Raw genomic sequence first — 18,046 nt, 5'->3', positions numbered from 1 at the left:
AGCCCTGTCCAGCCTGTCCTTGGACACTTCCAGGGATGGAGCAGCCCCAGCTTCTCTTGGCAACCTGTGCTGGGCCTCACCACTCTCAAAGTGAAGATTTTTTTTCCCAGTTTCTAATCTAAACTCCTCCTTTCGCAGTTTAAATCCATTCCCCCTTGTCCATGCCCTTATCAAAAGTGCTTCCCCAGCTTTTTTGTACCCCCTTCCAACCCAAATCATTCTGTGATTCTATGAAATCAAATCCAGTTACAATAATTTCCTCAGGATGGTGTTATTCCTTGTCTTTTTATCTACTGATTTTTTGTGAACATTCATCTTAATTCAGGAAGAGGCAAAAGAGAGGCTGAGATGTTAAATCCAAGCACTGCCAGAAGGTGAAGGAAATGATGGGAAGATTGAGTGATGAGCAAGAAGCTGTGTCATGCCCATGCTCAAACAAAACTGATTATGAGAGCACACGATCATCCAAGAGGGGTAGGACTGCTATGCCCTAATCAGACATTTCCTTGCTGAATAGACCCTGTGATATGAAGGGTGAAACCCACATTTGTTAGGGGCAGGTAGAGCCTTTGCAGGCAGAATGGAAAGGGTTTCTTAGCCTGGTTTCCCTCAGACCTGTTACTGCTCCCTCTTCTTTGGTTTTGACCCCTCAAACCAATGGCTGCAGCTCAGCACATCATCCAAACCCATAAAAATCGTGAGAATTTCTGCAGGTTTAGTACTAAATTCTGATTAGCATTTAAACTTTTATGTATTTACACCTGCCCAAACACTGCTAAATTGGTGCCTTTCTCTAGCATCTCTATAGATGTGGATTTTAATGTGTGACTAATTCTTATCACTATTTTCTAGTTCACAGTTCTGCACTGGTTATTGGCTTTGATTTAACGACACTTTTAGAAATTTCATAATCTATCCTAAAGCAATTGCATTGTGGTTGAGTTGGAGAGCTTCCAAACAGATAAGTCACCTAATACAGAGAGGAAATAAAACTAAAAATGCTGGGTCATTACTAGAAAACAAACAAACAAAACAAATATTTTGTCTTAAATTTATTCTTTTCTGTGGAAGAATGTATTTTTGTATCAGACAGCTTGGCCTTGTAAAGATTGTAAAGATGCTCTACAGAGCAGACAAGAATAAAGATACAGGGACAAAATAAAGTAGTAATTAGATACGATCACAAAATCAGGGCAGATGGCTCATTTCATCACAGGCTGCCTGTGACTCCTGTGTGCTTTCTGAACTGTCACTCTGTGGGAAAAGTTCAGCTCCCACCAGGACAGGGAGAGAACTCAACTGAGGCTCCCCAGCCCTGTCATCCCAGCAAATATTTTGTCTCTGCTTTGCTCAAATCCCAATTCCTGGCATTAAGGAGTGAGTGCACCTGGACTCTGGCTGCCCCTACTCAGCTTATTTATTACTGCAGTTATTTATTATTGCTTGCTTTGAGTTTTCTCCCTCTTCATTTATTTTGTGTCCACCTTTCTGGCTATTTGCTTCCTTTCCTGGCTATTTCCTTCCTTCTCCATGAGGCAGCCTTAGATTTTTTGAGACTTTGATTTGAGTAGAGATGGCAAGGTTGTGATTTTGTTTCTCTCCTAAGATCTTGCATACAAAGGTCAGAAGGAATCAATGTGCCTACAGTGAATGGGCTTTCTTAGCCTGTGCTGGAGTTACTCTCAACTCCAGTGTGAGCCAGGGGAATAGCACAAATGTTTACAGAGCTTCCACATGCACCAAAAAATAGCTTTTCCTTTCTTTTCCTGCCTTGTTTCTGTTCAGGACAAAAGCCTCATGCCTTCCACTTCACCCCATCCAATTTGTTGCAATATTCACCTTTCTCCAGGTGAGATATAGACATGTGGAGATGAAGAACTTAGGATGTGTCTCTTGCTGCTTTGCATTTTCAGGACTCAGGAGAAACAGGAAGGGAATGTGCCCACGCTCAGGGTGGAGCCTCTCTTTCCTAGAGGGCTCAGGAAAAGACAACAGTTCCTCTCTGCTTCCCATGGTCTGCAGCAGCAGCTAATGGGGGAGAGCCTGTCCAGTTCTTCATGTCTGAGGAGGTCTTGGGGACCTGCTGGGGGGAAGCCTGTCCATGACTCATGTCTGAGAGCAGAGACATCTAGAGTAAGTCTTGGCAGCCTCCTCAGGATGAGATTTTTCCTGATATTTTCCCTCAGGTGACTGCATGCTCCTTCAAGGCATATCCCTGCTCATTGAAGGGAGGTTGGACTAAATGACCTTTAAAAGGCCCCTTCCAACTCAAATAATGATTTTAAAGACTCCAACAAGGATCTTCACCCCTGTGACTGAACAGCAGCCCAGTGCAGGGCAAGGAAGAAAGAGTGGTGGCTTCTTGCACGCTGAAAGAAGACACAAGTTGAGTAAGATCTAAGGCTTGCCACAAACACAGACCCTGGAACACTGTGGGAATGTGAGCAGTGACTGTAGGTAAGCATCTTACACCACAGTATAATATATGATTATTTATAGCATCTAATGGCAGAGTCAGCAATTGGCATTTCATGAAATAGTTAAGAGAAAATGCAGAGTAAGTACCAAACACGGGAAGACAACTGCACATGTGGAATATAGGGACTAAGTGGAAATAAAAGTGTGAAAGAGAGAAAAAAACACATGTATAGTAGGTAGAGAATATAGTAGGTGAAGGCAAAGTAATCCCACAGGATAGCAGGGAATGTGCTGGGAAAATCCTACAAAACAAAACAACTCCGTGAAGAAAAGGGAGTTGTCCCTCATCCCTTCACAGGAAGATGGAGAAGAAGGGAATGCTGATAAATAGAAAGGAAAAAGAAGATATCCCACTTCAGCTCTGGCCTCATTCACCAGGACATGAAGGAAGCTCTTCCCCCTCACCTCCAAAGATGCCCAAACCACAGTGCCATGGCACAACCTCTGCCCCCATAAAAGTGCTCCTGTTTGAGACTCATGGCTAATTTAGGCCAAGTTCATTAAAGACTAATTATTTACCTGTGTGTTGATGATGATTAAAGCCTCGCCCTGGGTGATGTGCCATGTTAATGATTGTCTAATAAAGCCTGGTTTAAGGTTTCAGGCTGTGTTGGTGTCTTTGAAACATCCCAGCAGATCTGCAGCTGCAGACAGGTAAAGGTCGGTGTGGACAGAGGGACACAGAGATCCACCCAGAAGAGATGGAGCTGGAGAGCTTCACTCTGCTCCAGATCCTTGGGATCTGCATCCACTCCCAATAAAACTGGATGCAGGAGGAGCTCGTGTGCAGACAGGACATGGGTGGGATGGGATTTGGAGGCACATCCAGACCAGGGGACAGAGGGAAGGGCCAGGGAACCTGTCATGAGCCACTCATGGTGACAAGGGGACTCAAAGTCACCAGGCAGGCTGGGGTGAGGGTGGGACTGACACAACACTGGCACCAGGGCGGGCAGGCGTGACACAGCAATGGCACACGGGGGTTCCTTGGTGTGAAATGGAGCAGAAGGAGTCGTGACAGAGACACAAACTCAGTGTCAGGCTCTGGTGTCACTGTGGAGTTGGTGACCTCAAATACAAGAAAAATGGTTGAACTCAGTGAAGCCCAGCACGGTCCCCAGAGATGGAACGCAAACTCAAATAATTGTACATTAATTGGCTGACCTCAAATAACCCCTGTGACATATAGTAACCCCAAAAATGAACTGGTTGACCTTAAGTAACCCCCAGTGACCTATAGTAACCCCAAATGTGAACTGGTTGACCTCAAGTAACCTCAAAGTCCTCTGCCCAGAAGTTTGACCTCTAGTAATCCCAATGATCCTCAGAAACCCCAAGTGTTAATTGACTGAGCCAAAGTAACCCAATGATCTAAAATAACTACAAAGTACTCTACAGAAAGTGAGTGTCCCAGGTAACCCCAAAATAATTGACCAAATAATCCCAATTAACCCCCTTTCCAGCTCTCTTGGAGCCCCTTTAGGCACTGGAAGGGATTCTAAAGTCTCCCCAGAGCCTTCTCTCCTCCAGGTGAACACTCCCAGCTCTCCCAGCCTGGCTCCAGAGGCGAGTTGCCATTTCCTGAGGGGTGTTTGGAGCAGAAGATGCTGAGGGGATGGATGGCTCAGACCAGAGTCATGAAGCCCCAAGGACCAGCACAGCCAGCCCCCAGTACCAGCCACGTGGTGGACATCTGCCCAGCTCCCACCCAGAACATCCACACAGCATAATCCACTCAATTAAAAATCATTTTATTGTTGACCAGGGTGAATGGAAGCCTTTGTAATTCCCCACCCAGCAGTGTCCTGTCCCCTCCACTGCTTCCAGCCGGGCTGGCTGTGGCACCATGGCACAGCAGTGTGTGACCTCCAGTTCCTGAGCTGTCCACCAGCACATCCCTGAAGCAAAATAAACCTGGGATTGCAATTCCCCAGACTCTTTGGCAGCAACTTCAGAGCTTACATATCTCAGACTTTTTGTGGGGTATTAATAATGGCAGGTGCAACTTGAAGAATGATGAAATGAGGTGTGAGCTGCTCCCTTGACCTGAAAAGCAGTGCTGGTGGCAGACACAAAAGAGCATTTGGGCAGACTCACCTGCCCTTCGAAGTTCCTGAAATGCACAAAAATAGATGTGGGGTAATTACTTTCTCTCCTGCACAAAAGACCTGGTTCAGATTTATACTCCCTGAATACTGCACTGCCTCCTTCTCCTCTCCTTACTAATTTCCACTCCTAATATCGTCTAGGTTTGTCAGATTACCAGTTTGTGTGCACAAATAAACACAGAAAATCACTGCAATCACAGACACTCCACAGCAATAAGTAAACAGGGCAAAGATGCTATTTCTTACCTTTTTTTTTGTTTTTTTTTTTTGCATATGTTTTGCATGGATTCTCTTTTTGCAAAATTCAAATATTTAATATTTGTAGTGAGGCTCTGGCAACTCAGCTTGCCCAGAGAAGCTGTGGCTGCCCCTGGATCCCTGGAAGTGTCCAAGGGCAGGTTGGACATTTGGGCTTGGAGTACCCTGGGGGTGGAACTGGATGAGCTTTAAGGCACCTTCCAGCCCAAACGATTCTGTGATTCTATGACTTGTGTTTTAAGTGTTTTAAGTCAAGCAGTCTTTAAATATTGAATCAGAGCTCTTATTCTTAAAGACATAATTGCTTTCCCTTGCTTTTTATGTATTTAGTCTGAAGCTGCTGATTCTTAAGAGAGTGCACAATAAAGCATGAAAAGATTTTATCTCTCCATAGAATAATTGGTTTAAATCACATCTAACGCTTGGTATTTTAACTGATATTCAGTTAACTCACCCAATCATCAATCACAAAGATTACATACTAGAAATGAGACCCTCAACATTGGAAAAATGCAGATGGCATCTTTTGTAAAATACTTACATGTCTCTTTATTCCAATAGTTCTTCAATGGAAAGGGCCAATGAAAGATCCCAGAGCTCCCAGTTTGGAATGGGGGCTCGGGGGAATTTCCTTTGGTAAGGGGCATGCTGCACTTGAAAGAGATGTAAAAATCCAGGTTTGGGTGCTTTTTCTCCCCTATCTCCATATATAAAGAGCAAGTACAAAATGCAACATGCTCATCAAGAAATGAACCCAGACATTAGTTTTTTTAAATAAAAGGATTAGTAGATTTCCAGCCACTTGTGCTCCTCTCCCCTTTGGCAAGGGCTGGCAGAGACTGTCCAAGAAACACCACGCACATACCCAAATAGAAGCTCTCCACAGAGCCCATCTTTCCCACTCTCCCCTGTGTTTCCAAGAATCTGCAGTTTTGACTGACAAGCTGTTGAATTTCACAACATGTTCACAAAATGAAAAAAAGCGCAATCCTTGAGGAGGGATGGAATCCCACCTGCTCAAATTCCTTTTTGAGCTCACTCCGTGGCCTGCTCCTCACTGCTCCAGAGTGTTTCACTCAATACACACTTGAAAGATGCGGGGAAAACAGAATATGAATGTTTGCCTTTTTCTCCATTAAAAGTTATGAAATTAAAATAGCTTTAGGTGTCCCTGAGTGTTCTCACAGCAATATCCAAAGGATGTGCCAATATCCTTTCAAAGTCAAATTTAAGCTTCGGTGTTGGTGCAGGTAAATACCCACATGAAAACAAATGGAACGTTTTAAGTTCTAACTTTTCCTTCCTAAGGCTTTTTCTTGCTGTCTCACTAGTAAATATTTTCCTAGTCTTCCTTATATAAAACAAGGATTAGAGGAATATTAGTATTCCACTGAACAGACATTACTTACAGGAGTTGCTACAAGGCAGGGAGAGTTTGTTAAACTTGGCTACAGGATTGGGCTCCTACAGTTCACTTTTTATGGATGCTTTTTAATATCCCTGTTTTGCCACCAATGAATCACCTCTAATCTACTTCACTTCAGCCTGCTGGACGTTTTTTGGGGATTAATTTATTACAACAAGGTGAAATTTTGTTTTCTCTGCATGTTGACATCAATTAATAACTGGTGTGAGAGGATTGCTGTGCTGTCACGGGAGGAGTGTGTAAAGAGCAACACTAACTGCTGAGAGAAGGAAAACTGCCTGAAAACATGCTGTCAAATAAAAGATAACCATGAGATAGCCTGGAACAAAACCAAAAATCCCTAATCCAGTCCCCTTCTGAGTAGAGGAAGTTACCTGCACTGCAACTTTTTCTTTATCTGGTTTCAAGCCATGGAAAAAAGAGACTTAGGTGATATTATTTTGTCTCACATCAGAGAAAGAACAAGTGTAAGAATGCCAGCAGGACAAGGAAACAGAAAAAAAATGGATATTGGGAAAGCTGGATTGGAAACTTAATGTAGTTATTAATGTACTAAATATCATAAATATGATATTTACTATATAGAGTCATAGAATCATCAAGGTTGGAAGAGACCTTCAAGAGCATCAAATCCAACCATCAATTCAGCACTGCCACTGTAACTCCTAGACCCCTAAACCTTACATATATAAAATACCTCATATACATTATAAGTTGTAGCTTGTATTATATAAAAACTAGTAATGTATACTAGATATTCTATAATTTATATACTCTGAGTATAATATATAATATATAATAAAGAACAATATGCTCATCTATAATAATATATGTCAATAAGACACTGTCATTAAATATAATATATGAATAGTATTTGTTTCCATATCTATGTATTTGTATTATTGATATAATATTATTAATAATCTACACTACATTATATTTGTGTTGTATTATATTATATATAGTCTATTCTACTATACTGCATTATACTGGATATTGAGAAAAATTTCTTCACTGAAAAGGTAAAACACAAGAGAACAGATCAGAACAGTGGAGAAGGAACTGAGAACCCAGAGCTTTGACCCAAAGAGAAGAAATCAGGCCAGGGCAGAGGAGAACTCGTTAGAAAAGAAAGGCCTGGACCAGCCCCTACCCCAACACCACAGACTGGCACTCACCACACCCAAACACAGCCCTACAGAACACAACAGAGCGGAGTGGAGCAGAAAACACCTGAACGGGCCAGCCAGCCCCCCAAGCAAAGCCAAAGATTTTCCCCTCCCACCACCCCAAATCACCAAGCACCCCCCAGGCCCCCACCACAGGGCAAAGCTTTGCTCTCACTGCCCACCCTGATGCTGCTAAAGTCCAAGCTGGTGTGGAAACTCTTCTCCCTCTCAACATCTCCTTGAGCCTGCTACCTGATTTCCGTCCTCTCCCTCCTGCTGAGGGAAGACAGGCTCCTGCTGTCCACCCTTGGATCGTGACAGCCCTCTGGGCTTGTCAGAATGCCAGAGGGACACGCCACAGGTACACACAGCCTTCCTCAGTGACAGCTGTCCTGGATGACACCATTCCCCCAACACCCTCCTGCCCTGGCCACCTGAATCACCCAGGCTGACGTCACCCGTGCTGCTATTGCCAGTACAGCGTGATTCCCAAAAAAAGGAAAACCCCCACACCGTGCACACGGAGAGCGTTCTCACCTGTCCCAGGCTCCCTCCTCACCTGTGCTCCAGCAACACCGGGGCTCAGCCAACTGCTGCCCAACCCTGCTGTGCACCCAGTGTCGGGCTGATACAGATCTCATCCTCTGAGCATCCTCTAGCAGCACCTCACTGCTCGGGTTTGTGCTGTTTGGCACCTCGATGGACCAGGAAAACCAAATACAGCCAGCTCTGCTCCACCACTCCACCACTGCCCGTCTGCCAGCCTCCTTCTCTTCATCCTCCTCCTCTGCATTGGTGCTCTTTGAACTCCTCTTCATCCTCCTCCTCCTCTTGCTCTTCTTCATCCTCCTCCTCTCCAAATGCCTCCTCTTCACTCTCCTTCTATTATTCCTCCTTGACATCTCACCTAACCCCAAAAAAACCCCGGCACCTACCGTAGAGGATGATGCTGGCGTTGGTGTTGCCCAGCTTGTTCGTGGCCACGCACGTGTAGTTGCCGTAGTCCTTCTCCGAGACGTTGAAGAAGGTCAGCGTGGACAGGCGGCCCTTGCTCTCGATCCGCACGCCCTCCAGCCCGTTCGCTAACCTGCACAGAAACGGGGATGGCACTGCTGGGGCTACGGGGAGGATCTGGCCCCTCCCTGGGCACCCCTGTGCCTCCCACCAGCCAACATCACTGTACACCCACACACATTCACAGTGTCACAGTATCACAAGGTTGGAAGAGACCTCCAAGATCATCGAGTCCAACCTGTTCCCTGACCTCGACTAAACCATGGCACTGAGTGCCACTTCCAATGTTTTTTTAAACACATCCAGGATGGTGACTCCACCATCTCCCCAGGCAGACAATTCCAGTACTTTATCACTCTTTCCGTGAAAAACTTTTTCCTAATGTCCAACCTATATTTCCCTTGATGTAGCTTGAGACTGTGTCCTCTCGTTCTGTCAATGCTGCCTGGTGAAAGAGGCCAACCCCCACCTGGCTACACCCACCCTTCAGGAAGTTGTAGAGAGTGATAAGGTCACCTCTGAGTCTCCTTTTTTCCAGGCTGAACAACCCCAGCTCCCTCAGCCGTTCCTCCACTGGACTCACACATTCCAGTTTTGAAGACAAACCCTCCTTCCCACTCTCCATCCCATAACCCAGCCAGACCCATGTGTCCCACAGCCACCATCCCTGCGAGAAACAACTCTGGGATTTTCTCAGCCTTTAGTTGGGCACCCACCAAAATGAGCTGATCCCAGCCTTTTTCCACACGATGCCCTCAGGCACTGTCACCCCTTCCACCCCGTTACCTTCTCACCTTGTCACCCCAAGGCTGTGGCTGCCCCTCTGTCCTCCACCGCCTCTGCAGCCCCTCACCTGGTGTCCTCCTTGAACCACTGAAACTCCGCCACGGGGACGGCCGAGGCCTCGCACTGCAGGATGCCCTTCTGGCCCACCGAGGCGCCCGTGTTCTTGGCGTTGGAGATGTAGGGCGGGTCTGCAGAGACGCGGGGCTGTGTCATACTGTGCCACACCTACACCCACCCCCCACACTCCCCTGTGCCCTGCACTCACAGTTGACAGTAACTTTGACTTTCCGCACATCTGGGAAGGCCACGTCGTTGACGGCGCTGCATTCGTACTCGCCGGACTGCTCCCGTGTGATGCCTGTGATCTCCAGGTACTCGTCCTCACTCACAAAGGTCTGCCCTGGGGGATGTACTGAGCGTGTGGCACCGTCATCCATGGACACCAACACCAGCACTTCCCTGTGCCCCCGCCTCGACACCCCCTGCCTGGGCATCTGGCATCCCCTTCACCCAGGAGGCATCCTCAGCCCCATCCCCAGGCCACACCAAAATGTCACCACCTCTGACTGGGGGTCACTTTAATGCCACCCTGACAGCCTCTATGGGGACAACACACATCCCATACAGGACAGAACAAGCCCTCCTCAGACCCAGGGAGTTCATCCACCAAGCAAGGGCTCACCCTTCCCGGAGAGGTGCCGCCACGTGACGGTGGGCTCCGGTCTCCCAAAGGCCAGGCACATGAGGGTCACGCTGCTGCCCTCATTCACGGTGATGTCCGAGGAGATGTTGACAATCTGGGGGGGCACTGCAAGACATAAAGGCCACCAAAGACACCATCAACACTCCAGCTTGCCAGGCGCAGCTGGGAGGCCCCAGCCATGGGACCTGTCCCATTGTGTGATACTGGTGTCCACTCCATGCCCTGTCCAGTCAGCAGGTCCCAAACCAGTGTCTTGGACTGGAGCCAAGCATGGGTCTGCGGTGTGGAGGGGTCCACTCACTGTGCCAGCCCCCGATAACCAGCTCTCGTTATGGCCTGCGACAAGGCTCATATTTTAGCATATTTATTAAAGCTGTTTAAATTACTGAGCGTCTGCTCCTTCAATACCGGCCAGGGTGATTTATATTACTCTATCCCCAGATACTCCATCTAATAAATAACTTGGCAATCTCCGTACCCATAAATATCCCTGGCCATGGCAAAAAGCAATTAAAGCTCGCTTGCCGATGCTGCTACCTGGTGCTCCGGGCTGTCGGACACAACCCCCTAAAGGGTTTGCTCCCCAGGGATTAAATGAGGCCATATTTAACAACCCTCCCCAAACGAAACAGCATACCTGCAATGCCAGGAAGGATGCCCTGTGCCCCCTCCCAAGCACACAACATGCTGAAAGCCCGGGCCATGTGGCATCAGATGCCCAACCCTTCCATCCAGGGCTCTCCTGCAGTGCTGGGATTCCAGGACAATCACCTGAAAACCACTGTGGCCAACACCAGCACTGCCTGCAAGGGAAAGTGGGGCTGCCTGGTTCTCCTCACACCCCCAGGGAAGCTCTCCCCCCTCTCCCAGGGAGGTTCTCCTCTCTCCTGGTGTGGGAGAGGCGGCACAGCAGGATGAGCCATGGCAAAGACGCGGCGTGGGCTCTGCAGCCCTATGGGTTCTGCAAAGCAGTAAATTTCCCAGCAACTTGACACATTAATATAGAAGTACAGTCTGTTATAGCAGAGGGAGATTGTCTGAGTCCTTCAGGGGAAAGCAGCAATCCAAAAATGAAAAGTGTGTGCCGGCAACTGCTGGAAAATGTAGTTAACGCTCGGAGCAGAACTGGCCAGCTCCGACAGCGCAGCCACAATGAGCTCTGGGAAGGCTGCAAATGGCCCTTCCTCACCCAGACAAGATGACACTAATCCATATTACCAGCATCCTTGCCCCTCTCCCCTCCAGTAACAGCACCTCAAACTGGTACCAGGAACATCGGAAAACTACAAGAACATGCAGGATAAGGCTTCCCACAACTGGGCATTTTTCATCTGCTCCTGAGTCTGCTCGTGAGCAGTTTTGGACCAAGATGACATTGCCATCATTAGGGGACGCTGAAACCTTAGGATGCCACCCCTGCTCCAGATGGCAGCCTGTCTCTTCCTTGTGTGCTTTTGCCTGCAGATGCTGGACTAGAGCGATGGGGTGTGATGCACAGCATCAGCAAAATCATGGCCATTGTTCTATCCTTGCCCTCCTGGCCACCTCCAGTGCAAGGCTGGCATCCCTTTCCTGTCCCCTGAGTCCCAAACCACAAGTACAAAATGAGATGCAGGAACTGGTGCTCTGGGCACAGATGTGAGCCCATCCCCCTCCTGGGCACAGAAATACTTTCATTCCTGTGGAAAAAATTACAACTACCCACAACCACTACAGTCCCAGTGCTCCCATTCAGAAAACCCCAAGCCACACAAACCCACACGTCAGCCTGAGTGCCCTTCCCTTAGCAAAGGATGCTGACACAGACATGCCAGCAGGTCTCACAGTGGGGACCTGCATTTCCTGAACAGACAGAGGCCAGGGAAGCACGGCTGTGCTTCCACTGCCTGCCCTAATCCAGTCAGGAATGTCCCTGTGAGCCAGCAGGGAATTGCAGTGGAGGGACACCCATGGACAGCACAGGGACCCCACTGAGCAGCTCGATACCCGTGACTGCAATCATTGTCTACGAGGTTACCAGGACTTGGAGAAGGACACTGAAGGACTTTGATTACATTTTTATAGATCCCACTGACTGGGCTGTCAAAGAGGGTGTCTCAAGGACACATTGGTTTGCCATGGGAGGATTTAATCCTATGGGAGGAGTGGGTGGAAACTGGGGCCACTTGGGAATGCAGGTAGGGTGAGTTTGGTGGCAAACGTGATTGTGTGGATAAAGCCAGCCTGCAGCCACACCCTGTCAATACCATGAGATAGGGATGGCCAAGGTATGGCTGCCCTGACAAGCACATCCCACTGAAGCTAAGTTGTCTCAAGGCAGTGACAGCTCGGGATCAGTGCTGGGTGTGGATTCCAAAGGCTCTCCCATGCCCCGTAGATCCTTCTTGGTCCCCTCCCAAGTCAGGCAGTCCCACTAATTCCTTGCAGTCCTCCAGCATGATGGTAGGTGCTGTTCCTAGTCCTTTACCTGCTGACAGCATCCTTTCCCTGAATTACCTTTGCTTCTCCACATTTCCCTCCCTCTGCCCTACACAGCTGCAGTGGGAAAAACAGTGCAGAACACCATCTCTATCCCCTTTTATCCACAGTCCTTCCTCGCAGAAGTCTACAACTACAAGCAAATTGAATAAAGAATAAATCCCGAGGAAGCGATGAGCGGCGTGGTCTCACCGGAGCGACAAGCGGCGCGCAGAGGGTTTCGTCAGCCCTGCGTAATATTAATCACAGGGAACTTAATGCATAAGGTTTGGTAAGCCAAAAAATACATTTACACTGTAATTTCTTGTTTGCTTGCAAAGCCGGCGAGAGAAATTGAATGTGAAAGCGATGCCACTAAATTCAATAACAATAACCCCGTGATTTATCTCTTTCCTTTACCACTCAAGACCTGCACCGCCTGATGCGCCCATCCGCGCTCGCCGTGGGGCCTGGGCGCGTGCCAGCGCCTGCCACCACCCGTGGGGACAGTGAGGTGCCATCCCTGCCCTTGCCTCCCAGCCTGGGCCCTGTGGGGCTGGCCATGGGATCACACCTTGGTGACACTGCCACGTCCTGTGGTGCCACGCGCGATACGCGGGATATCTGCAGGACTCTACCCGGAGTGTTCCATCCCGCGGTGGCTTTGCACTTGTTGTCCCATCTGGGGGGCAAAAGCAACGGGAAAGCTCAGGGCAGACACCCAAGCGTGAGGAGGGATGGTCACTGCCGGCAGGGACGCCTCTTCCCTGCTAAACCCTGCGGGGAAGAACAGCACCTGGGGAAGGGCTGCGTGATCAGCGGCTGCACATGACGGTGACGCACAGGGCCGTGTGCGGGCTGACTCATCCCCCGGCCGCTCCGGAGCGCCGGTCCCTGCCGGAGCCGCTCGCCGCCGTGGCCCTGGATTATTTTTAGCTGCCAGATCATTACTGCTGCACGCCTCGGAGCGGAGAGGCTGCATGAGCACGGTGGCTGACACATGCAACTGATGTCCCTCCTCCACATCATTAGCTCCTAATCCATTAAAAGAGAGCTCTTCCTACACTGCTGATAAGGGGAGATGACAGGTGGAGAACTACGGGCTCTTCAAACCACCACTTTTCCACCTCTGCTTGGGGCAGCAGAGAGGGACATCTCAGCTTCGGAGCTCTGAAGCCTCCATGGACCCTGTCACACCTATTGTGCTTCTGGTCTGGCACCTCACTTTCCATCCCCTCTCACACACCTCCTGTTTTGGGGAGATGCAGCGTTCCTGCAGCTCCCTCACCTCTCCAGCTGCAGTGTCCAGCTGTGTCCTGTGACAGGTGACGCTGTCACCAGCAGGGAGAGGGACTGTCACCCTAGCAGGGGAGGGATGCCTGCAGGAGATGGCACTGCCTCCCTTCCCAGCACCCCAGCTGCCTGTAGCCCCAGGCATCTCCAGCTCTGCACAAACCTCCCCGGCACAGGCAGGATGGGGCTGTCAGAGGTGTCACTGTGCAAGGTCTCATTAGCGTACAGAAAGTCAGCACAAAGGAGGCAAATATGCTGAAAGCTCACATTTTGCCTGTGCTTTCCATCTCCTTCACTGATGAGAAGCACAGCAGGGTGGCACCAGGACCTCCTCCAGTCCCTGTGTGTCTGCTGAAGGCACCAGCAATACGAGACCTTCCCTGGAACAGCTCCTGCTTGGGGCTGATGCCCTTAAATGGGGCACCTGAGACCCAGCTCCTGGCTGGCAGATGGAAATGGATGTTTTCCCTCTCTCCAGTTCATTGCTTTTGGGGTGCAGGAGATGCCTGTGAGGACACAGAGTCACTCTGTGCAAATGCACCTCAATGTTCGCATGGGGGAAGTGACTGGGGCAAGGAGGTGACACCAAGTGTTTTAACAACATGTTGCATTTGGCAGTGATGATAATCATCTCTGATCAAACTGTTCTGGTGACAGCCCAGTCTGAGGGGCTCATCAGAGCTGATTTTATTGAAATAACAGATTAAGCACTTCTAAAAGCTGCAGTTTGGTCAACAGAATTATTTTTGTCAAATTTCCCTGCCAAGCAAGCTGCATGTCACGCCCTCACTTTTTCTACAGGCACTCCACTTTGCTAATATGTTCCTTTTCCCTTTGCTTGAGGTCTTGAACACCCTCTTTCACAGCCTTCCCCCAGTAAAACACTCTCTGTGGGATCCTTTTACAGGAAGGAACATGGCAAAAATGAAATACAGGCACCGAGCACCCTTTGCCAGGCGGAGTCGCCCGGCTGCTCGCAGTGCATCCTTTTTCTCCAAGTTTTCACGTTGAGACAAGGAAAGCAATAAAACCGAAACTCGCAGTGTTATACCTACTGTGTAACCACCTGTCAGTAAATTTATGAACAATTAGGAAGTGAGAGTGCTTCCCAGGGAGCTATTTGTGCGCGAGCTAAAACGTTCTTTCTGTTCGGAAATATAATGGGGAAACAACTTCACCAGTTCTCCCTCCTCTTCCCCAGTTTTGTTTTTTTGCAGTAATTAATCATCTGTTGCTGCTGGTCCCTGCGGCACATCTGATGGCTCCTTTTCACCAGTTTCAGGCAGCTTTGAGGCTGGGAGCTCAAGGGTGCTGTAGGGCACACCCCATCCTGTCCCTTTCCTGTTCTCCCATCGGGATTTTGGGTTAGCACATCATGACAGGCACTGTAAGGACAGTGACTGTTCCTGTCTGGGCAGTGTGTGCTGCTTTCTGCCTGCCAGTCTGACTCTTCCTCCTTCCAGACCCTCCCCCTCTCCCTGCCTTCACTCCTTCATTACTCTTTCATTTCTCCTCTTTGCTGCCTCCTGCCCTTTTGATGTTCTGGTGCTTTTCTGTGTGTGCACATTTCCTTCTCTCTTTCCTTTGTTCTAGGGTCTCTGGGTTTTTCTTCTCATCCTTTTATTTTTTTGTTTGTTTGTTCCCCCCCTTTAGTTGCTTTCTTCTCCAAACTTTGCTATTCTTTCCAGATCTTCTCTGGGCTGCTTTGTCTTTGAATTCACTGCCACACTGCTCCTGCATCACCATCATTTTGCCTTTTTCATTCTCTTGGCCATCCTCTGCTTCTTCAGGGAGGAAGGAAGGTTGAGATGGGGGTCTAGCTGCAACTTTCCATCCAACCTTTTCCCTTTGGAGAAAAAGATCTCCATGGGGGTGGCTTGGTGGGGGAGCGGGGGGGGGGCCCTTTGAGAGCCTTAAGGAGCCAGTTGTTATCACAAGGGAAAAACAGAAGACTCAGTTTGGTTTTTAAACACTCACTGAGAAGCTGCATCTGCACTGGTGCTGCTCTGAGAGGAGCAGCTCAAGGAGAGCATCCCTAGGTGCATTTGGATAACAAACCACAAAACCACACCCTATAAATGAAGGCCATGGCCCCTCAAAAGCTGTCCTGGTTCCCAGGGCGAGGAAAATACCAAACACCGAGATGGGAAATGGATTGTGCCAACCAAAAACAAGAGAAACAACGCCAACAGCTGTGAGAGGCTTCAGTATGGTGAGTAGGATTAAGGCAGTACAGGGAAGGGTTCTCTAAATGAATCAGAAACAGAGGATATCTGAGAAATATCAAAGACCACTGTTAGGTAGGGATGGCCAGTACCAATGTTCACCACCAAAATATCCACCAGAAGGGATCCCAAGCTCACAGCCTCCACCAAAACACCAACCCTGAGCTCCAAGTTTCCGGCTGAAGTACACCCTGAAGCAGCCCAAGCCACGAAGACAGGGCTGTGTCCTGCCTGTGGTCTACCACACTCCTCACACCAAAACCATCCTGCAGCATGAGGACATCAAGGTGTGCCAGCTTACCTTGCAAGCCTGCAGGTCCCAGGAGCTCTCCCTCTCCCCCTCTTTGAGAGGTGGCCTAAGCAGTGCTCACCCCAGAGGCAGGAGGGCTCACCAAGGTCCACCCCACTTCAGCTCCACCCCAGCCTTTATGACAAGAGGAGGATGGGGTGGCTCATCCTCTACTTATGTGAGCTTAAATTCCTGTTCTCTCTGCATCCCAAACTCTCCCCAGAACACACCAGCATGCCATAAACACCATGTATGCCTCTGAAAGCATCCATCCCTTCATCACGAGGCAGCTCCTGACAAAAAGAGGAAAAGGGAGATGAAAAAATCCCTCTGGCTTCCTGCCATCTATGCTCTTATAAACCCTGTTAACGGCTGTTGCAATGAACCAATGCAAGAGACATATTAATAGTGCTACTAAGAGACACATTTACTGTTGACGGCGATTCCCTGGCAGATTTATTGCTGGGTTGCTGGGAGGGAAGGCTGGGCCCCTCAGTAGCACAATTAAAACCCAATTGAACATGGGCACAAAGAATCAATACTCTCTCCGGCCAACTTATAGTTTTGCAAAATACAAATAGAAATTAATTGACCTGAATATAGTTTCTAACTGGCCATTACTGCTTGTTTGCCATCCTGCTGGCATGGTGAGGGCAACAAACAGAGGACAGACCTAAACCTCAATTTTGAGGCCAGAAACAGGGCTTTGCTCCCATCCCTGTAAAATGTGTGCTCTGCTTGCAGTAACAGCCAGGACCAAATCCATCTTTGGGAAATCACTGCTTTCCTCTCGGCGCTGAGCAAAGGACTGTGTGTTGTTCACCCTCACAGAAAGCACAATTTAGCCACCAAGGAACTGCAGTGGAGCTGAATGACAGAATGGCTTGGGTCAGAAGTGACCTTAAAGATCATCTTGTTCTACCCCCCTGCCATGGGCAGGGACATCTTCCACTATCCCAGGTTGCTCCACAACCTGTCTGACCTGACCTTGAATACTTCTAGGGATGGGGCAGCCACAGCTTCTCTGAGCACGCTGTGCCAGGGCCTCACCAGCCTCACAGGAAGGAATTTCTTCTTTACATTGAGCCTAAATTTCCTCTTTCAGTTTGAACCCATTATTCCTTTTTAACTACAGTTCCTGATGAAGAGTGCCTATTGAATTCCTTGTAGGCTCCTTCAGATACTGGATGGCTGCTATGGCACATCCACACAAACTTCTCTTCCTCAGGCTGAACTGGGAACAGAGCACAGGAGGATTTGCCTCTCTCATCACCACCATCAAAGGCACCTACAGATGGATTTTCTCAGCTGGGCAAACCATGTGGTTTGAGCTTAACATATTGAAAAGGAAGTACAGACACTGCTCAGCATGGACCACTTGACCCGTGCCTGTACCCCCAGTTCCTCACACACTTCCCTCCAGCTGTGCAGAAGTGACACTGCTGAGAGCCACAGTCATCGTTGCGGTGGGAGCAATTCAACAGGACCTGCTCACACCAGGAGAAAAACTTTCCCCAGCACAGTTAGGAATGCCTCACCACCAGACCGTCACTCTGGACACAAACTCTCTCTCACCTTCACCTGCCCACGCCTGGAAAGTGCCTGCATCACCCTGGAAAAAGGGTGAGGGCAGCGGGTGCTGAGCATCGCTGCCAGTTCACCTGATTTCATTAGGTGCAAAGCACTCGGATACTTCACCGGTGTTGACTGGATGGATTAGCACGATTAGAGAGCAGACAGGATAAACAGATTAAACCTCGCAGATGGACAGCTCGCACACAACTCAAAAAGGAGCAGAGGGAGAGCTCCGAACAAGGGGAGGAAGGGATGCTTCCAGTGG

The 18,046-nt window shown here is 48.9% G+C and overlaps 1 protein-coding gene across 2 annotated transcripts in view; it reads right to left on the bottom strand.

Annotated features, from left to right (window-relative positions):
- The window catches only part of OPCML (opioid binding protein/cell adhesion molecule like), a 297,434-nt gene that overhangs the window by 4,892 nt on the left and 274,496 nt on the right, over window positions 1–18,046 (bottom strand). For both annotated transcript variants that reach the window (XM_063417962.1, XM_063417961.1), the window contains 4 exons: window positions 9,922–10,047; window positions 9,505–9,639; window positions 9,307–9,427; window positions 8,375–8,526 (listed from right to left, as the gene is read on the bottom strand). In XM_063417962.1, coding sequence (XP_063274032.1) covers window positions 8,375–8,526; window positions 9,307–9,427; window positions 9,505–9,639; window positions 9,922–10,047 — 534 coding nt within the window. The remainder of the gene's footprint in view (window positions 1–8,374; window positions 8,527–9,306; window positions 9,428–9,504; window positions 9,640–9,921; window positions 10,048–18,046) is intronic.

This window comes from Prinia subflava, chromosome 22 (assembly GCF_021018805.1).
Source record: "Prinia subflava isolate CZ2003 ecotype Zambia chromosome 22, Cam_Psub_1.2, whole genome shotgun sequence".
Lineage (NCBI taxonomy): Eukaryota > Metazoa > Chordata > Aves > Passeriformes > Cisticolidae > Prinia > Prinia subflava.
This window is presented reverse-complemented; position numbering and strand designations above follow the sequence as displayed.